At 41.4% G+C, this 22,179-nt stretch overlaps 1 protein-coding gene across 1 annotated transcript in view; it reads left to right on the top strand.

Annotated features, from left to right (window-relative positions):
* The window catches only part of gabbr1b (gamma-aminobutyric acid (GABA) B receptor, 1b), an 89,788-nt gene extending 67,957 nt beyond the window's left edge, over nt 1–21,831 (top strand). The window contains exons 15-23 of the mRNA XM_060865597.1: nt 2,119–2,269; nt 5,378–5,510; nt 5,652–5,768; nt 7,815–7,922; nt 8,260–8,353; nt 9,889–10,016; nt 16,258–16,386; nt 16,611–16,754; nt 19,493–21,831. Coding sequence (XP_060721580.1) covers nt 2,119–2,269; nt 5,378–5,510; nt 5,652–5,768; nt 7,815–7,922; nt 8,260–8,353; nt 9,889–10,016; nt 16,258–16,386; nt 16,611–16,754; nt 19,493–19,777 — 1,289 coding nt within the window. The 3' untranslated portion in view covers nt 19,778–21,831. The remainder of the gene's footprint in view (nt 1–2,118; nt 2,270–5,377; nt 5,511–5,651; nt 5,769–7,814; nt 7,923–8,259; nt 8,354–9,888; nt 10,017–16,257; nt 16,387–16,610; nt 16,755–19,492) is intronic.
* The last annotated feature ends 348 nt before the right edge of the window (nt 21,832–22,179 follow it).

Genomic DNA, 22,179 nt, shown 5'->3' with positions numbered 1-22,179 from the left:
CGTGACGTCACATGACGTCATCAGAACACCCGTGAGGAAGTTCCCCCCCATTGTTCTGAGTGTTTTGATATGTCACATGTCCATGTTGTAAATAGTTTTTTGATTTTGCATATTTTGGGGGTGGGGCTGCGGCACAACCGAAAGGCCAGTCAGTACACCAATATAAAACTTTGTTCAGAGTATCACCCTAAAGGAGCTGGCCGAGTTTGGTGTAGAGAGTTCGAAAGCTCGCCGAGTTATAAACCTCCAAATTTATAATGGGAGTCTATGGGAAAAAAGGCCATTTTTGAGACCCGGTACCGGAAGTACCGGTACTCAGATCGCTTAGAAAAGTAATAGCAACAAACTTCAGACCAGCGTCTACAACATATCTGAATTTGGTGCATGTGGCTCGAAAGCTCTAGGAGGAGTTACTCTTGAAAAATTTTTTGTCTAAGCTTAAATAGGAAAATAGAATGTTGGCTTCTACAAAGCGACATAATGATTGAACAAACAACAACTGAATGTCTCTGTATAAACCTCAGCTACTGATGATGCGCTAACGATGTAATTCTTCATCACCAAGATAATGATCTGACAGTGTAACTACGTCTAATTTCAAAATAACAACCTTTCACAGCAAGATGTGTGAATACTACTGTATATTGTGGGTTCATGAGGTTATGTATGTAAAAGTGTAAAAGTGTAACGTGGCCTGTTTCCTAGCACGAGCGTGAGAAGGCTTTCCTGAAGCTTTTTCCTCACATCGTTGTTGTCTTAATGAAGAGACGTGTCAATACTGCAATGTCTGTTGCTGCTGAACCGTCTCGCCCCTGAAAATGAGAGAGCCTTCATACGGAGCCGAACACGAAGCGACCAGCCAATTTCCTTTCTCCAATTTTCTCCTAAGGGGCCGAGCGGCGAGGAACCTATCGATCTCTCCTCCCTTTGTGAAAGAGATTTCTCCTAAGAGTAAATCTCTGCAAGAGCAAAACACCATTTCAATCCTGTAGCAAGAAATGTAAGCGATCTGTTTGATGAGGAGCCAGAAAACGATTAACAACCCAATCGAATAAAATAAACCTCTAGAGCGATATAAAAAGCGGTGACATCACATCCTGAAGTGTCACAGTAACTGCATCAGTGACTGCATCAGATGCATGTAAAAGTTTTTCCCTCTCTCTCGCTCTCCATCTTGTCATCTTGACTCTCAAAGCGAAGTCTATTTGCACTTCACACTCTCTTCTTCACCTGAATCACAGTTCACTCGCCTTTCAGGTCTCGAATAGTTTTATTCAGCAGCCGCATTCAGCAGCACAAGGCTTTTGGAAGAAGGCAAGCTCTCACTCGAGCCCGTTAACCCATAAAGCAAGCAAGGCTTTACGGCTCGGAGCCGGCGGGAGGCCGTGAGTTTCTCCGTGCTCAGAGTTTACTATCTGCGGCGCACTCGTGAGCACGAACAATCCTACACTAGAAAGACACACAAACAGAGAATGAGTAAAGCAGCTTTAGAGTGCAGCATCCTCTCGGGAAAGAAAAGTCACGCTGCGCTCAGCATGCACTCCTGCACCCGAGGCTCACAGACGAGGAAAGAGAGGCTGTGATGATATCAGTGCACACAGATGGAGAAGTGAAGAGATGAAACTCCACACTGAGCACGAGACACACACAGCACCATGATTACAGGAGAAAGAGAAAGAGGATCACTTTATACAACTAGGTCACTGCTAAAGTCTCTCTCTCTCTCTCTCTCTCTCCCTTTCTATGCTTTCTGTCTCACTTTTATTCAGCTCCTTTGGTATTTCAATGGTAATAATGCAGCTTCTCTTTTCTTCTCTTCTCTTCTCTTCTCTTTCTTTTCTCATTTTTATTTTATCATGTCTTTGTTTTATAAATGCTCTTCTCTTCTTTGTTAACTACTTCTGCCTTATTTATTTGCTTCCCTTGTTTATCTCTTTACCTCTTTATTTCTTTTCATACCTTTTTAAATTCTCTCTTCTCTTCTCTTCTCTTCTCTTCTCTTCTCTTCTCTTCTCTTCTCGTCTTTTCTTTTCTCTTCCCTTTTATTTTGTCCACTATTCATCCTTCTTCTCTGTTCTTTGTATCTACTTCTCTTTCTCTCTTCTCCTCTTGCTCCAGGCCCTGGTCCTCCTGCAGATCAGACGGTGGTGATCAGGAAATTCAGATTCCTGTCTCAGAAACTCTTTGTGTCTGTGTCAGTGTTTGCTGGCCTGGGCATCTTACTGGGCATCGTGTGCCTCACGTTCAACATCTACAACAGCAATGTCAGGTGTGTCTATCAGTCTGTGCTGGATTCCCATAAACAAGATGTCAGACCGGTCCCTTTTCATTACAGCTGGAGCTCGATGCAACCCAGAATAGTAGCAGAGGAGGGCATGAGAGTGAATGAGATGGAATAAGATGGAGAGGACTTCAGATGTTCCATCTGTGCTAGTTAATAGCCAGAGCCACAGTCTCCTTCACATATGTATGCATTAGATAGTGATGCAGTGTGCACAGAAGCGTGCAGAGCCGAGTAAGTGGCTGATAGATTCAGAATATTAAGTGCATGATACGCATACTAAGTATGCGGTGTACTTGTGATAAGCACAGTCAGACTGCTGTGTGTGTGTGTGTGTGTGTGTGTGTGTGTGTGTGTGAGAGAGAGCGAATTATGCTCTTTCATTTCGACTAACTGACCTGAGATAACACTCAAACATTAGATAACTTTTGTGTGTGTGTTGGTATGTGTGCACGAATGTGTGTGTGAATGTGACTGTGTGTGCGTGTGTGTGTGTGTGAATGTGAGTGTGTGTGTGTGTTTGAGAGAGAGAGAGAGAGAGACAGAATTATGCTCGTTCATTTTGACTGACCTGAGATAACACTTAACCCTTAGATAACCTTTGTGTGTGTGTGTGTTGGTATGTGTGCAGGAATGTGTGTGTGAATGTGACTGTATGTGTGCGTGCGTGTGTGAATGTGACTGTGTGCATGCGTGTGTGTGTGCGTGCGTGTGTTTGTGTCCGTGTGCATATGAGTGTGTGTATGCGCGGGTGTGTGTGCGTGTGTGTATGTGTCTGTGTGCATATGAGTGTGTGTATGCGCGGGCGTGTGTGCGTGTGTGTATGTGTCTGTGTGCATATGAGTGTGTGTATGCGCGGGTGTGTGTATGTGTGTGTGTGTATGTGTGTGTATGTGTGTGCGTGTGTATGTGTGTGTGTGCACGCGCATGTGTGTGTGTATGTGTGTGTGAGTGCGTGTGTATGTGTGTGTGCACACGTGTGTGTGTATTCACATTCAGCCTCATGCTCTGCCGACTCATTTTAAATCAGTTTGTATCTGCTGCAGAAATTCACTCTCAGTCTGTTCATTTCCTCTAAAATTTGTGACAGAATCGATGCAGACATGCAGAGTAACACTCCTCCACAGTAACTCACCCATCCCCCGTTCCGGCCCTTATCTGTCTTGTGATATTCAAAACAAGTCTTATCGTGTGAGTTTAGTTTGAACTTATCGTGCGAGTCTAGCCTGGAAAAATCAGTTTGTAATAAAATCCTGTTAGTGAGGTCATCACCCTGTGATATAAGTTCATTTATCGATCAGTGTTTCTTATTTGTCAGCTGTGGGTGTTAGGTATTAGTGAGAAAATGTATTCTCAAATCTGATTGGTCAGCAGGTGTTGAGTCATTTTCTTTAAGCATGATGTATCGACGTTTGCATTATGTTAATTTTAGGGGCTTGTAGCAGATTTGAAACCCATGTCCAAGATAATTTTCATCTTATAAACTTCAAACGAGAGACAGATCTCTCTTTATTATTATATATATTATTATTATTCATTCATTCATTCATTCATTTTCTACCGCTTATCCGAACTACCTCGGGTCACTTATCTCAGGCGTCATTGGGCATCAAGGCAGGATACACCCTGGACGGAGTGCCAACCCATCGCAGGGCACACACACACACACACACACACTCTCATTCACTCATCCAATCACACACTACAGACAATTTTCCAGAGATGCCAATGTCTTTGGACCGGGGGAGGAAACCGGAGTACCCGGAGGAAACCCCCGAGGCACGGGGAGAACATGCAAACTCCACACACACAAGGCGGAGGCGGGAATTGAACCCCCAACCCTGGAGGTGTGAGGCGAACGTGCTAACCACTAAGCCACCGTGCCCCCTATTATTATTATTATTATTATTATTATTATTATTATTATTATTATTCAATAAAAGCACACATCCTTATATACTGTGGTTTGACCAAATGAACAGATTAGCTAGCTGATAAGAATAAATGTATGCTAAGATCCTGGAGGACATGCTAGGCTAACACAGTGTCTACCTCTACCATCCTGTTAGAATCAATTCTGGTCCAAATGAACTGATTTTTTTAATGTTAAACATATATATATATATATATATATACATTTAAGTACATATTGCATCTAATGTGTAGTGCTACTGTAATTATGCCCAATAGTACACTGTGTGTACTGACTATATGTATGAGCATATTGCACATTTTCACCTGTTGATTTCATTATCTGTATAATTATCTCTGCAGTTTCCGGAGGTTGCTCCTAAGAATTTCACTCACCAAGGCACATGTGCTGTGGTGATGTGACAATAAAAGTGACTTGACTTGACTTCACTTATATTCGATGAAGTCACGTTGGCATTTCCGGAGGAATTCCTCATGAGCACATGGAGCTGCATTAGCAAAAAAACTCTAACTGTGTTTTCCACCTTAAACGTTAGAGATTTACGTCGAGAACAATGTGAATAGATCATTTTCAGTTAAATACAGACTTGTACAGTATTCAGACACTGGATTTAGGACCAAAACACAGTTACAAGTGTCTCAATCTTATGTATATCATCTCAAAATATCAAATCAAGTACGAGTTTTTTTCATATTTAATGAAATATACCCAAAGCACATATTTAAATGAAGTCAGACACCTTTATTAGGCATTATGTAACTGTTGCCTTTTACGTGGCGTCATGCTGAAATCGACAGATGAAAAAAATCCGATTTTATCAGTCCTTATTTTCAAAGTTTACTTTTTCATGAAGTCTGATTCGAGGGAAGTATCTACTGAATGAATAAGTGATAAATGAACATTCTGAGCTGTCAGTTTGTAATAAAAACATCCAGATGCCATCGCAAACTTTAGTCGTCGGTGTCACGCGGCGGTGAGAGAGCGAGACGCTTTAGCTTTCTCGTACGAAATATTCCAGATGCTCTCACACACGACCTGCATAAACAACGAGGTGCGACTGTTGTTAAACACAGCACATCCTGGCAGGCACACGTGGAACCTGGAGGCCGTTACATTTACTGGTGAGGTCGAGGATCTCTTGTGAATATCCCCATATGTTCCAGGTACATCCAGAACTCTCAGCCGTACCTGAACAACATGACTGCCGTGGGCTGTATGATGGCTCTGGCTGCCGTGTTTCCTCTGGGGATCGACGGGCTTCACGTCCGTCGCTCTCAATTTCCTGTAGTGTGTCAGGTATGTCCAAAGGCGTCATGGGAAAATGTAATGCGGCGGGTTGAGCCGTAGGATACATACAATAGAAGCTTTTTTTTAATATAATATTAATATTTCTTGTATTTCATGCACTGAACATTGAAAGGACAATTTCTTTTCCAGTTCCGCTTGTGGCTGCTGGGGCTCGGCTTCAGTCTGGCCTACGGCAGCATGTTTACCAAAATCTGGTGGGTTCACACGGTTTTCACCAAGAAAGACGAGAAGAAAGACAAACGGAAGGTAAATTTTACATCCGCAAATGTTATCCAGAGGTCATTCATGAAGCGCTAATCCTGACTTTATTCAATTCTCAACGAAGATCATCTGTGAAAAATTGTGAAATTCTATGAGTATTATGATCACATTACTTTTTAATTATATGATAATAAGTCTGCCGAATACATCCCTTGCTCTTTCCTTCGCTCTTTTTCTGTATCTCACCCTGATGTCTTTTCTATTCTTCTTAACTAAAATAGGTCACTCTCTCTCTTTGCCTTTCTAACTCCATCACTTTAGACCTCATCTCTGTGGCTGACCTCAGAGAAATGGGTCTCCAGACGCCCTTGAACACTTCTAAATGAGCCATTTATCGTACAGCCCAAACTCCATGACCCTTTCGCACGGCTCTGGCTGAGGCGATTCTCTCCATCATTTCACAAAAACCCACGTCAACACAGCCACTTTCTCGTTAACACTCTCCGCTCGGCACGATACGTGTCCGCCATCACGTAGAATTCTTGGGTGGCAGGAATAAGAGGAGAGAGAGCAGAGATAAGCAGAGTCGGAAAAGCAGAGGCTTTTTCAGAGATAAGAAGCCATTAGTGAATATTTATGAGCGTCTGCCTGTTTTTTTGGGGAATTAGAATATGGAGAGTTGTCACAAATGCAGCTTGTACGCTACTTAACGATGATGATGATGCTCCACGCTGCACAGAAATGCGACCCACGGAAATGCGGTTCACATTTGCCTTGTTCGAGGATTCACTGAGGCCACATCAGGGATGTAAAATGCAAATATTTGAGAGTAGATGAAATTTGCTTCCTGTCATAAGAGATTAAAGGAATACTCCAGAGTGTTTGAGTCTAATCTCTACCTACCTCAGCTGTACAGTGTGTTTGATTATCGCTGACAAGATTTCTGTCTCATTTCCCTGTGCAGTGGAAAAGAGACGAATAAAGAACCTGTTTACTCTGTACCTCAGGAAATGTGTTCGGCGATCAAGGACGTCACAGGACATGTTATTTAGCGCCGTTTGGATCGGTTGCTGCCATGTGAAGTTCTTGTGCTGAGTTTTTTAGACATTTAAGCAGGCATTTTAACGTGACTCGGTGCTCGCTGAAGTGAAGCGATTTCACTTGTAACAGTTTTCCTTTCACTCTCACATATAACTTTGTGTTATTAACGTAAGCATTTAAACGACATTGTAGAAAATGTCGTATGGTTCCTGCTCTTGATATTGTGATATTTTCACGGAGCAGAGTTCACAGTCTGCTTGTCGTGAAAAACACGGACAGATCGCAGATATTTCGCGCCGTCTGTTCGTTCCCATGATGACGTACAGTAGGCTTATGTCACATAGTATCACCTGCTCAGCTGATTTCGGTATGGACCAAAATATATTTACAAATATACAAACACAGTGTCAGACTGATCTTAATGGCCCGAGACTGACTCTTAAACTGGTTTTCTTTGCTTTCCTCGGAAATAGGAAATGGCTCAACAGTGAAGTAAAAATAAATCTTGCATTATTACTTAAAGCAAGTCTATTATTTTGTAAAATAAGAGCTAACTGTCAACTGCGAGAGCCCAAAACAGTGACTGCTCCGGGTGTGTGTTCACATTGTGTGTGTGTGTTCACTGCTGTGTGTGTGCACTTTGGATGGGTTAAACGCAGAAAACGAATTCTGAGTATGGGTCCCCGTACTTAGCCGTATGTCACGTCACTATTCACTGTTCACTATTCTCTATAACAGTGAGAAACTTTTCTGCGTCGATCATTCTCAAGATGGATTTTGTTCTTTTCAAACACAGCTATCCATAACATAAAACGTGAACAGGAATCATCGACTCTGTAAAAGAGTAATGTTTTCAATTGAAGCCTGACGCTCGTATAAGATCTACGCTCTGTCCTGGGCTGAATTGGCTTTGCGGTAATGGCCTACTTGTTTTCTCCTCAAGTTCTTTGTGCACACAGTGGTTATAGGGTCATAAATCCTTTCCTGTCCATTCGAGTTGTTTCTGCCCATGAGAAAAGGTGACTTGTTGGTCTTTGTGTATTCCAACAGCATCTGGAGCCTTGGAAGCTCTACGCGACAGTCGGTGTGCTTCTGGTAATTGACGTCCTCTCCCTCATGATCTGGCAGATCATGGATCCGCTGCACATCACAGAGGAGGTACGGATACGGCCATGTTCGATTTCTCGCTGCATACAGCACGTGCCTGTGATGAGGCAGGAATTAAATGGGGTGGTGGCTGGGACTTTTTTTTTTTACTCTTTCAGCTGAGGATACTCTGACGGCTGTGAATATAAATCACAGTTCTGCTAGAGAGCTACATTTCTGGGATAAAAGTATCAGAGAGAGGATTTGAATTGAAATAAAATGGATTTTTTTTTCATGTTTCTCTTCCTTTCCTTCTCTCTCTCTCTCTCTCTCTCTCTCTCTCTCTCTCTCTCTCACTCTCTCTCTCTCTCTGTCTGCCTGTCATTGCTCTGTTGCACACTTTGAGCAGAAGTTCACAAGAGAGGCGCCTAAAGAAGACCTGGACGTGTTGATCGAGCCGCTGCTGGAACACTGCAGCTCTGAGAAGATGAACACGTGGCTGGGTAAGGACACGTGCAGGAGAATATTAGACAATTAACACACAGCTTTTGTGTTAATGGAGACAAATACAAAAGGCATTTGGTTGACCCTCGAGCTCGAGTGCATAAGGATGAAAAGAAAAAATGTCGTGTCTGGAGGCTGATACTTTTATGTGGACAAGCTTTCATTTATTCATCCTTAGTCACTGCCTGTTCAGGGTCCTAGTGCTGAAAATTTAAATACAGTTTGTTCCTGTTTTGCAAAAAAAATTCAGTTTAAATCACAGATCTTATAGAGAGATTCTCAGAGAGAGAGAGAGAGAGAGAGAGAGAGAGAGAGAGAAGAAAGAGAAGAGAGAGAGAGGAAGAGAGAGGGAGAGGAAGAGAGAGAGAAAAGGAGAGAGAGAGAGGAAGAGAGGAAGGGGAAGAGAGAGAGAGAGAGAGAGAGAGAGAGAGAGAGAGAGAGAGAGAGAGAGAGAGAGAGAGAGAGAGAGAGTAAGAGAGAGAGAGAGGAAGAGAGGAAGGGGAAGAGAGAGAGAGAGAGAGAGAGAGAGAGAGAGGGAGAGAGGAAGGGGAAGAGAGAGAGAGAGGGAGAGAGGAAGGGGAAGAGAGAGAGAGAGAGAGAGAGAGAGAGAGAGAGAGAGAGAGAGAGAGAGAGAGAGAGAGAGAGAGAGAGAGAGAGAGAGAGAGAGAGAGAGAGAGAGAGAGAGAGAGAGAAGAGAGAGAGGAAGAGAGAGGGAGAGGAAGAGAGGAAGGGGAAGAGAGAGAGAGAGAGAGAGAGAGAGAGAGAGAGAGGGAGAGAGGAAGGGGAAGAGAGAGAGAGAGAGAGAGAGAGAGAAAGAGGCAGAGAGAGATAGAGAGAGAGAGAGAGAGAGAGAGAGAGAGAGAGAGAGAGAGAGAGAGAGGGAGAGAGGAAGGGGAAGAGAGAGAGAGAGAGAGAGAGAGAGAGAGGGAGAGAGGAAGGGGAAGAGAGAGAAAGAGAGAGAGAGAGAGAGAGAGAGAGAGAGAGAGGGAGAGGAAGAGAGAGAGAAAAGGAGAGAGAGAGAGAGAGAGAGAGAGAGAGGAAGAGAGGAAGGGGAAGAGAGAGAGAGAGAGAGAGAGAGAGAGAGAGAGAAGAATTTTAAAACTCTCACTGGAGAATCGCTCGTTTTTTTTCCTGCAGGTTTTTTATTTCACATAATATTTTCGACTAATGAAACAAATGAATCACATCCCTGATAAAAATGATTAAACTGCTCTGTGTTGAACAAATGCATAAAAAATTCAAATGCATGTGTGAAGCACATTTGTAGCAGTGACCTTGAGACCACGAGGCTGATTTACCGTGAATATCTCAAGCTCTGCTGTTAAATTATTATTAATTAATGCCTTTTTTTAATCCGGTTATATAGGTGCACTTGCTTATATTTAATAAAAACATTTTTTAAAAATTATTTTTATTTTCCGATCAATTTTCAGACAGCCAGGAAGCCCTTGTATGGATAAAAGGCAGCATTCTGAGTGGCTCTATTACAAGTTTGTGTGGTGTCTATGACCTTGTTGTGTCCTCATTGTTCCAGGGGTGGTTTATGGCTACAAGGGCTTATTGCTGCTGCTTGGCATCTTCCTCGCCTATGAGACCAAATCTATCTCTACAGAGAAGATAAATGACCACCGAGCCGTGGGAATGGCCATCTATAACGTCTCTGTGAGTCCCTCAGCTTGTCTGTATCTCCGTTTGTTGTTCCTATCATTCTGGAAATTTCAAAGAGCCTCTAAATCCAATCCACCTGTCTGAGGGAGTGGATTTGGTGGAGATTGTGTGTGTGTGTGTGTGTGTGTGTGGATATGTAAACTGTACCTCACATGATATGCTGATTAGTTGATTATGTCTGCTGCACTGTGAAGATAACGCTGAGTCAATGTTCTTGTGATCGTATTTCAGCCTTTTCTTATTATACTATTGGCCCTTTTTACGTATTCACTTATCAATCAGTTTAAACAGATGAATGATTTTCTGTCTGTGAGTCTGATCTAAACTGAGTCAGGACTCTGTAGTGTTTCAGTGTGAGACGTGTGTTTTTCCCTCTGTTGATAATCTTACACTGAATTTTAGTGGTTGAAGATGAACACCTTCACATTTTATGAACTTGGGGCATCTCAGAGAGCAGAAATAGGTTTGGGTTTGATATCACTATATATTATATATATTAACGTTTAAGAATTTAAGATTTGGGGCACGGTGGCTTAGTGGTTAGCACGTTCGCCTCACACCTCTAGGGTTGGGGGTTCGATTCACACCTCCACCTTGTGTGTGTGGAGTTTGCATGTTCTCCCCGTGCCTCGGGGGTTTCCTCCGGGTACTCCGGTTTCCTCCCCCGGTCCAAAGACATGCATGGTAGGTTGATTGGCATCTCTGGAAAATTGTCCATAGTGTGTGATTGCGTGAGTGAATGAGAGTGTGTGTGTGTGTGCCCTGCGATGGGTTGGCACTCCGTCCAGGGTGTATCCTGCCTTGATGCCCGATGACGCCTGAGACACCCGAGGTAGTTCGGATAAGCGGTAGAAGATGAGTGAGTGAGTGAGAATTTAAGATTTTTTAGGAACGTTTCTATGAATATATTGCCCCTAGTATTCTAGGGAAAAACAGAAATGAAACACGACAAATTCTTAAAGTCCTTAAAATCTTTTTATTTGTGATTTTTTATTTTTTTTTTTACTTTCGCATTTCATGAGTTCTAGAGTATAAAAACCTTTCCACTTTAGTAAGTAATGATTTTATAATGCTAATGAAAAATAATGATTTTACACATTTTCCAGAGAATTTATTTGGTAATTAATATCACTTTTACTTAAGTAAAATAAAACGTGCTTCTTTTACCTGCTACTTACTGATATTTTTTAAGAAAAGGATTTTTTTTTTTTTTTTTGGATTTTGACATTTGAATGTTTTTTTTTTTACACAGATGGAAGCACTTTATAAAATTAGCCACTTCTCAGAAGTTTACATGTAAAAATCTGTGCTGGATGTTGAGTATAAATACCTCGAGTGAGCAAGACCTAAGGCAATATTTTCATCCTCTTAAATACAGAGTAAAGGATCGTAGTTTCAGGATGAACATTAAAGCGATTCAAATTTCACAAAGTGATGAAAATGCAAAAATTCATCTTTCACTGCAGGATCGATATCAGTTCTGTGAGAATTTCATTCTTTTCATCAGTAGAAATAAAGTCTCATGTTAACCTTCCTTTAACTCATTAAACCCATCAGATCTTATCAGAAAAATCCCCTAATAGAAAAGCTTTTTTTTTTTTTTTTTACCTCATGCAGTGTCATTGTTCTAACAAAAAACACCACGTTAAGGGAAAATATCCGATGTCATGATGCACCTCGAAAACGGTTGAATATTTTTCACCTTTGCTCAAAGTAAATTATTCTGACAATAAACGACAATTTATTATATACCTTTTTTACCAGACATTTTCATTTGGTTTAAACAGATGAAGGATTTTCTGTCAGTGAGTTTGATCTATAATGAGTCAGGACTCTGTTGTCTTTCAGTGTGAGACGTGTGGTTTCCCTTTGTTTATAATCTTACACTGAATTTTAGAGGATGAAGATAAACACCTTCAACATTTTAGATGTTTATGAACAAACACTTGGGGCATCGCAGAGAGCAGAAATGGGTTTACACGTGTATATGGAAAAAAAATGCTTTTTAAAATATATATATATATATATATTTCCTTTAGAATTCTAGCTAAAAACAGAAATACTTCTGAAACATAACAAACTCTTAACGTCCCGAGTGTCAGCTTTCATATGAGCTTCATGTTAACATCACTGTGGCGTGAGACACGACAAAAACGTTCAATACTGAACATGGAGCAAATTAAATTTGTTTTTTTACCTCTGGGGAAAAAGTGTTCGCCAAAAAAACCACATCGGTTTTATTTCGGATTTAATTTCTCACATACGCAACCATACGCAGTGCACCGAAATGTTTTTTCCACCGTGATATGAATCCGGTATAAACTAGAATCCAGCTTTTAATCTGTTTGTAGTTAAATTGTTGTGAATTGAGATGAAAGTTAGTTTCTGTTAACACTTACTTTACAGAAATCACTCCTTCAGCTGCCACTCTGTTTCTGACAGGTAATAATAAAAAAAAAAAAAACAAAAAAAAAAACCCACAGCTTCTCATGTTACCAGGAAACCAAAGTGCTGACACTGGAATACGTTAAATGTTAAAAATGTAATATGTAAGTGCTTCTGTAAACGGCGAGGCGTCTCAACAATCTGTAATAACATCGTTCAGAACGGTGAAAGCGACCTGTGAATAAAAACGAAGGTCACGTTTGGGGGATGCGACTGAAACGAACTTGTATGTGACTGGAAGTAGAGCCGTTTACAAAAAAAAAAAACTGCTGAATTTAATACGAATATCATCGGTATCTGAGTACAATTCCTATAAAGGTCATGATGATGAGTAAACAAATGTCACCGGTGGTCAAACTGTAAAAATGTATAAAAAGAAATGGTGGGTTGATGGTTGGAGCGCTGTTGCGGAAAACTGCTTGCGTGGCGGAAAAACCCACGTGAACTTGACGCCTAGCTTGATTAGCGTAAGACCGGATAGTGCTCGGTTACCTTTAGTTTTTTAATTTAAAGGAAGATGTTTTAAATCTAGATTTTGTTTGAATGCAACTTGCATCTCTACCTGCGGGTGCAGGATTAAAACTGATTGTATCTTTGGATATTTTTTGGTGGTAATAAATATTTACTATAAACCTGGTTCAAAATACATTTTTAAGATGAGTTAAATGGTGGATTGAATTGAATCATTCACCGTAATCTAGCAACCCTTAACCGTTCACTGCCGAAAATATATGAAATAGGAATTAAATAAAATTATAGCACGGATAAATGCTCTGTTCTTATTGGTCAAAAGGTGTGATTTTTAACATGCATCTATGTATGTGTGTATATACTGTATATATACAGAGAGAGAGAGAGAGAGAGAGAGAGGTGAACACTGTCATATTTATAGTAACGATTTACTCAGGTTCTTGTACAGAAGATGTTCCACAGAATCATTTTCTAAACCGTTCAATAGTTTTTATTGCGTGAAAAACGTGATTATTCTGAAAGGAGTCTCCGTTTCCAGCAGCTTATAATAGTCCAAGTTTTCCAACATGACTTTTTCTGTTTTCTATTTTTCTGCTCTTATTCTGTGACCTCGTTCACCAGACTTAGTGTATTATACAGTGATAGTCTTGTTGATCAGAAGGTCAGGGTTTAAGCCTCAGCACCACCAAGCTATCACTGTTGGGCCCTTGAGCAGGGTCCTTAACCCTCTCTGCTCCAGAGGAGCTGTATCATGACTGATCCTGTGCTCTGACCTCAACCTCCAAACATGAAAATGCACACTAAAGCATTTCACTTTGCTGTAATGTTGTTGTTGTCCTTCAGCTGCTCCCTGTCGTACTGTATGTTTCGATTTTGGCACAGGTTTGTGCCCTGGATGCCCTTCCAGACACGACCCTCCTGTTTTATCTGAGCTAAAGCCTGGCTCTGAGATGAGATTTAACCCGTCAGTGTCTGGGTCAGTTCGCTGCTAAGGTATGGAACTCGGGTTGCGTCAGTGAGAGCGTCAGATCCAGACGCTGGTTCACCAGGGACCTGATTTATATGTCTGCCAAACACTGAAAATGTAAAGGACAACAGAAATTAATTTGGTTTGTAAATGTATCATTAAATATAAATATGATTTGATAATTTGATAATATACAGATAATTGTTTTTGGCAGATTGCTGCAATGTAAGAGGAATAAAACATAAACATGCTGCTATTAGAAAATAATTAACACCGATGAGATATAATATATCTATGTATAAGAATGATATGAAGGAGTAGGTTCTGAAAATATCATCACCTTCTGTTTTTACACTAAATCACTTTTATTCTGTGCTCCGTACGCAGTGTACGTACAGTGCGAGTCCAACTTACCTGGGTAAGAATCTAGTAATGAGTCCTACATGATGTCAAATACCCTTTGAAGGTTTATTCTTGCTTTGTGACACATTTATATCTTACATTTTCTCAGGCATTTTCTGTTTCAAGCAGATGCTATTACTCAGCTATAGACACCAACAACCCCGTGAACACTTTGCGTGTTAAATCTTTAACTTCAAAGAGAGCAGACTGCTGAGCAGATAACACCATGCTGAGTCAAAATCACTGCTGTGAGCAGGATGCTACGCTCGGGCTTTATCAATCATACCAGCTCACAAGTGCTTTCTGACTGACTCTTCTTCTCTCATTTCATCCCCGCTGTCATCTTCTGCCTCGTCTCCACGGGTTTGTCCGTTATACACCTAGCCAAGTTTGGGCTTATCTTAGCTCAAGGACTTTGTCAGCCTGCTATTAAACAAATGACTCTGATGCTTTGAGAGATGCAGAGCCAGAATTTTTTAAGAAAATAGATAATTAAAGGAAAACGCCACCTTGATACGCACTACATACTGTATGTTTGTATTTAAATATTCACCATGGGTTTAACGATGTTTATGACGTGTTCCGTCTTAATGTCATGCGAGGACGTTGTGGTTTCTAGCGCAGTTACGCTGGAGGTTAATATTAGAAAAAAATCTCATATATAATGTTCTGAAGAAGAAAAAACTAGATAGCGAGCAAATCTTCTGTCGACATTTTACGGTGACATTCCAAGTCATTCGTTCATTCATTCATTCATCTTCTACCGCTTATCCGAACTACCTCGGGTCACAGGGAGCCTGTGCCTATCTCAGGCGTCGTCGGGCATCAAGGCAGGATACACCCTGGACGGAGTGCCAACCCATCGCAGGGCACACACACACACTCTCATTCACTCACACAATCACACACTACGGACAATTTTCCAGAGATGCCAATCAACCTACCATGCATGTCTTTGGACTGGGGGAGGAAACCGGAGTACCCGGAGGAAACCCCTGAGGCACGGGGAGAACATGCAAACTCCACACACACAAGGCGGAGGCGGGAATCGAACCCCAAACCCTGGAGGTGTGAGGCGAACGTGCTAACCACTAAGCCACCGTGCCCCCCCCCCCCCCCCCAAGTCATATTAATGAGAAATGCAATGCAGCTCCAGTGACGCAGTTGAACCTCGGCTAAGTTATTTAGCGAGCTACGAGATGGCATTGAAAGTGATATCAGCATGAAAGATTAATGATTGGCAGTCAATCTGTTTGAGGGTTCAGTTAAGGAGGTCAGACGACCGGACTGACCGAAGGACTAAAGTGCCGCCGCATTTCGCCGCTCTCTTTAAGTTGAGTTGAAGCCGAATCCCACCGCACTGCGGTATTTTCAGCAGGTAGTCCAACATAATAAAATAAGCTTAAACAAAAAATAAATCGCGGATAATTCGTTGCACAATAAATCTTGGATTACGTGTTAATTATGAAGATTAATATTGAAGTCATTCCGTGTGAATATCTCCTTTCATTAAAGATTAATTACAGTAGGGACGCGTACATTTCCAGTCATCAGTAACACAGAAAGGAACATTTTTGAAATACACCTGGATCTGTTCAGGCTGCAGTGATGATGATGATGATGATGATGATGTGTATTTATTTGTTTAGATAAAGATTTAGCTTTGAGTGACCAATGGCTCATGACCTGTGCAGTAAAGCGTGATGATGTAGCGATGTTATGTTATCAGCACCTCGTGTCCTGTCCAAATAACTAACGATCCGCATCAAAAAAAGAATAAATAACAATCACCTCCTGTTATTGTCATCCTTTTTTGTCCTGCCGGTTTGGATGGAATTGTGTTTGTTTGGAGAAATGTCTGACCATGGGTCAATATATATATATATTGATTCACCGTGCTCTCTCCCCTTTTTTTTCTCCTCTGTGTGTACATCATTTGTCCTCTTTCAGGTTTTGTGCATGATTACGGCTCCTGTCACCATGATCCTGTCCTCGAAGCAAGACGCCTCTTTCGCGTTCGCTTCTCTCGCCATCGTGTTCTCCGTCTACATCACGCTGGTCGTGCTTTTCGTCCCCAAGGTAAAACACAGGATCGTTAAAGCAGATATGGTGGAGTAACCTCAGGTATCAGCGAGCGTTTAGTCTGAAGATGAGAGATCTGTCTGGTATTTTATCCTGTCACTGAAAAATGACAGCAGGGATTGTATTTATTGTATTGATTATGCTTTTGCTTCAGCCTTTAGTCTGGATTTGTATATCTGTATGCATATCTGCGTGTATCTTTTGTGTGTATGACATTGTAGATGCGAAGGTTAATCACACGTGGCGAGTGGCAGTCCGATCAGCAGGAGACCATGAAGACCGGATCGTCCACGAATAACAACGACGAAGAAAAATCCCGCCAGCTGGAGCGAGAGAATAAAGAGCTGCAGAAGATCATCCAAGAGGTGAAGAATTATCAGGCAACAATCTCTCATTTTTCTCGTTCTCATTCAAGGTTCTTAGCTGAAACTGGAGGCATTTTGCTTTTAAATGATTACCAGATATCCAAATTTGTTTAACTAGCTAGTTAACATGCTAGTTAAGGATATTAGAACAATCTTGTGATTTACTCAATATGGATATTATATAATCATTACTTTCTATAATAAATAAAGGGATTATACTTTCTTTGAACTATTTAGTCGATATCACAAAAAAAAGAAAGAAAAATAAATGAGAGAACATTTCTTCTTCTCGTGATCTTCAGGAAATTTAGCTGATCATGTAAATGTCGTAGGGGCACGGTGGCTTAGTGGTTAGCACGTTCGCCTCACACCTCCAGGGTTGGGGGTTCGATTCCTGCCTCCACCTTGTGTGTGTGGAGTTTGCATGTTCTCCCCATTGCCTCGGGGGTTTCCTCCGGGTACTCCGGTTTCCTCCCCCGGTCCAAAGACATGCATGGTAGGTTGATTGGCATCTCTGGAAAATTGTCCGTAGTGTGTGATTGTGTGAGTGAATGAGAGTGTGTGTGTGCCTTGTGATGGGTTGGCACTCCGTCCATGGTGTATCCTGTCTTGATGCCCGATGATGCCTGAGATAGGCACAGGCTCCCCGTGACTCGAGGTAGTTCGGATAAGCGGTAGAAGATGAATGAATGAATGAATGAATGAATGAATGAATGAATGTAAATGTCGTAGAACAAAAACGTACATTTTTCATACCTTGTAACGTCGAATCCATTAAGACTTGTTTAATATAGTTAACAAGTTTATTTATAATTACAACAAAATAACCAGCAGTTAAGAATGTTTGAATATCATCAGAAACTCAACTCACTCACTTGGAATAGCCGCAGTGTCAGAAATCATAAAGCAGAACTATTGAAGATTATCAAACGAGGCTTGAGGCTGATAAACTGTTATCTCAAAGCGTCCACAAGTTTTTAACAAAACGAATCTCATAGCTCCCGTCCGAACCGGAAGAACTTAAAAAAGTTTGGGGCTGAAATATTGTTTTATCAATAGAAGTCCCATTAAACCAGGGAGTCTTTTTACAATCTCTAGCAACATAGATATAAAATGTATTTCAAAATGTCATCTCTCAATGATTGCAATATAAACCAGACGGATAAAAATGGAGCCCCAGACATCTATCTCATGCCTGGGACTCTTTCGGATGGTGGGGTAGGTATGGACCTGGAGGAGCAACCATTCTGACACTCGGGTCACAATAAAGTCAGTAATATACTTAGGAAGTGTAATTTTGAATTGAAAAGTTTTAATTTCAAACAAATGAATGACTTTCTGTTTGTGAGTCTGATCTAAAATGACTGTGAGACGTGGGTTTTTCCCATTGAACCTTACGCTGAATTTTATTGGTTGAAGATAATCAAATTATGGGGCATCTCGGAGAGCAGAAATGGGTTTGATATCACTGTTTACTATAAAAATACAAACATTTGTGCAGAAACAACTATGAAAGGGGGCACGGTGGCTTAGCGGTTAGCACGTTCGCCTCACACCTCCAGGGTCGGGGGTTCGATTACCGCCTCCACCTTGTGTGTGTGGAGTTTGCATGTTCTCCCCGTGCCTTGGGGGTTTCCTCCAGGTACTCCGGTTTCCTCCCCGGTCCAAAGACATGCATGGTAGGTTGATTGGCATCTCTGGAAAATTGTCCGTAGTGTGTGATTGCGTGAGTGAATGAGAGTGTGTGTGTGCCCTGTGATGGGTTGGCACTCCGTCCAGGGTGTATCCTGCCTTGATGCCCGATGACACCTGAGATAGTCACAGGCTCCCTGTGACCCGAGGTAGTTCGGATAAGCGGTAGAAGATGAATGAATGAATGAACTACTATGAAAACTACAAATTCTCATAGCCCTGAGTGACTGCTACCATATGAGATACTAATCACCACTGTAGAGTGGGACATGACAAAGACCTTCAGTTCTCAACATTAGGACTCTTCCAGAAACCACAGTCAGTGTTCGTAGCGTAGTAGGACAAGACAGCGCAGAGATCATAAGTCTAGGAAATCCAAAAATTCCAGGGTCAACCTGAAATTTTTAAAAATCATGGATTAGACTTAAAGGCAAATGCACAACAAAGTTTAGTGGCAAGACACTGGGTATGAAGACACAAGTGAAACAAGGGTCAGGTGCATTTAATCAGACCGATAACAATATAAGGCCTAAGACAGAATCCAAACTTGGTTTCTGTGTTGCCATGGTAACTATGAGAGAAATTCGAAAGGGTGCTTTTCTGGCACATGGTGTCTCAGTGGTTGTGAGAGTGTGAGGTCTCTGGGCTACTGATTGAAAGGTCAAGAGTTCAAATCTCATAGGTTCTTGTTTGGCAAACTACTCCAGGGTGCTGTATCATGGATAATCCTGTCCTCGGACTCCGACTATGACCTAGATGTGACATGCGAAGGAAAGTATTTTATTGTTGTGGAGCAGGTGTAGTTGTGGTCTTACAGCTCCAGGGTTATTTGGTCAGTCTTGAGCTCAGGTTAAAGCCTGATCACACTCACGTACGTATGATGCATCAATGTCTGTCCTCGGTTTCCTCTGGTTTCTTCCCACCTTCCAGAAACATGGTGGTAGGCACATTGGCTATGATAAAGTTCATTACACTGATTACCGAAGATGAACAAATGAAAATGCGTCTTGAACGTTTGTCTCCGTTTTTTGTCTTTTTTTGAACAGAAGGAAGAGCGCGTGTCCGAACTGAGGAATCAGCTCTCAGAGCGACAAGCTTTACGCTCCCGGAGACGTCCGTCGTCCACCAACCTGAACCACAGCACTCCTCCACTTCCAGTCTCCCACACTGACCCCAAATCTCTTCTTCCTCCTCCCGGATACCCTCTTCCCACCTCGGACAATCACTCTCTCCCTCCGACCTTCTCCAACTCTACCATCATTTACCAGCCAGATGGCAAGATCAGCCGCAACAACTGCCACCCCAGCCGCCTGCAGCTTCTCTACAAGTGAGGCGACTAAAGATCAACGAATGCGGCAGGAAGAAGACCTGAACTAAAAAGGGAGAAGGGGCACAAATCTGTTCATCATCTACCTGTATTCTTGTCTTATACCTTGGTGTTCGTTCCCTCATTTTGAAACATTTTGGTGACGGAACAAGCAGCAATCACGGCAGAGTCGCTCTTGTCCGAGCTGCATGTGTGTGGAAGTTTTCTTCTCGGAGAAAAGCTAACTCTCAAAAGCATTCTTTGGAAAAGTTTCACAGAGCGGATCATAAACCTCTAATATGAGGTATCTGGTATCTTAAATGGTTTTTGCAATGCCATTTTCATAGCTGAGCTACCTGATCACTTGGCATGTCTCGGCATGTTTTAATGGAGCTGGAAAGTGCTTTTTTATGTAGGAAATGTAAGAGGAGGATTTGAATTTGGTGTTGAATCTTCCTGAACAGTAATTATTATAGTCTCACTTCCCCCCATCTTAAACCTTTTTTTCCACAGGAGGTGTTAGAAGGGAAATCTGTCGATTTTGCAACCGTGTCCTTTTTTACCGTGACATCATTGCTCATTCCCTGAGGCTTGCAGCTAGTAGCATTGCATAATTAATCTGTAAAAGCATTTACAAGCTCTTGGAAACTGGTGTTTCTTTTGCTTCTGGCTATTTTGGAGTTGGACAAGCGATACCAGAGCTGTCCTGGTTTAACCTTGGGGTGGATCAAATACTTTAGGGTGTAATGATCAAACATAATAAGCATTTACAGCTTCTGGTGGTGGAGTGTGTTCACAAAGCGTGCTGGTCTTCGGCGGATGAACAAGGCGTTGTTAGGATTGTTGTGTTTTACAGTCTTATTAATAACGTACGTCTTGAAGTTGTCAAGCACAGTGTTACAAAGCACCTCCACTCATGCTCATCCTGGAATACGGTTCCATTTATGAGCAATTAAAAACCCGATCGTATTTTACTTCCAAGCACGTTTTGTTTTCATTCAAGGCCCAATCTAAACAGATGCTCAGAAATGACGTGCATCGGGTTATGGCTGCAGTCGCTCGGCCTCCCACAGTTTAGTGCAGTAAACGTTTCAGAGTTTGCAGATGTTGCACTGTTGCGTGCTTAAAAAGCCTATTGTGGCAGATTGCATGTGTGTGATTTGATTGATTTTTTTTTAGCTTATCTTTTATCCTCCACACAGACGAAAGCTTTAGATGTAATCTACCAGCTGCTATAATCCAGTTAGCGACATATCTTAACGACTCCTGCACAGAAGCATATTCGTTTTAAATGCAGACCAGCCACGTTATTATATAATATAAACCCCCCCCCATACTTAAAATGAAAACCCTTTGAGTTCAACAAAGAGAGGGGATTACTGTGGAATGCATCACATGAGTCATAAAACAACACCTCACGTATTTCTGTCACTTCCTACAGTTTCCTCTCAGTACAAATCCCAGACTTGTGGTTTCATACTGACTTTTGATGAGAAGAACCCAGGGTTGAGGTACTTTTTTCTGAGCAAGCTCTTACCTGTTGCCTTCTCTTTCTGGTCTCCTTGAATTGTGCAGTCTTTTTAAGTACAGTATGTGGGGGTGGGAATGTCATTCGTAGTGTTTGAAATACCAGCTTGGATCCACAGCCTGTGTGACTTTTATCTTTAAGTTGACTCACGGCCTTTTCGATTCGCCTCGGACTGCACAGAATCGGGTCCCGAAAGGATTCGTTGCATAAAGTAACACAGCGTTATTCATCTGTTTACACGAATTAGTTTAAAACAAAGGCACACAAAGGAACAAGATATTTGAGTTTATATTTAATTATCTATTCATTCTTAGACGGCAGCATCTGATTCTGGCATCTTCGAATCCACTGAAAAGAAACTCCAGCTGTAATCGTCCAGATGTTATGCACATACCATGTGTGTACTTGTTAACTGTGTTCTCCTGCACATGCGATATAAAGTGTGTACGGTAAATCGTATTCCCCGTGTGGTATTGAAAGTATATTTCTATTCACCGTTATAGACTTGAGATGTTCAGATTCTGTCAGATGAATCAGAATTGGTGTCTATGGATAAATAAATAAAGAGAATTGTTTTTTATACTATAGTGTGTGAGTCCTTCATCTTCAATCGACCTTTATGACCTTTACGTTCTTCGGTAAAAACAAATGTGTTTCAAATCAAATTTTATTTGTCACATACACATACTGTACGTACAGGGTACGATATGCAGTGAAATGCTTTATGCAACTGTCCGGTATAAGAATAAAGAATATTAAAAAAAAAAAAGTATAAAAAAGCAAAAATGAGAATAAAATAATAAGAAAGTATAAACTATATAAGAAAACTATGTAAGAAAACTATAAAAACTATATAAAAATATGAAATGTATGGAGAATATAAAGAAATAATGTATATA

The sequence above is a fragment of the Tachysurus vachellii genome, chromosome 3, assembly GCF_030014155.1.
Source record: "Tachysurus vachellii isolate PV-2020 chromosome 3, HZAU_Pvac_v1, whole genome shotgun sequence".
NCBI lineage: Eukaryota > Metazoa > Chordata > Actinopteri > Siluriformes > Bagridae > Tachysurus > Tachysurus vachellii.
This window is presented reverse-complemented; position numbering and strand designations above follow the sequence as displayed.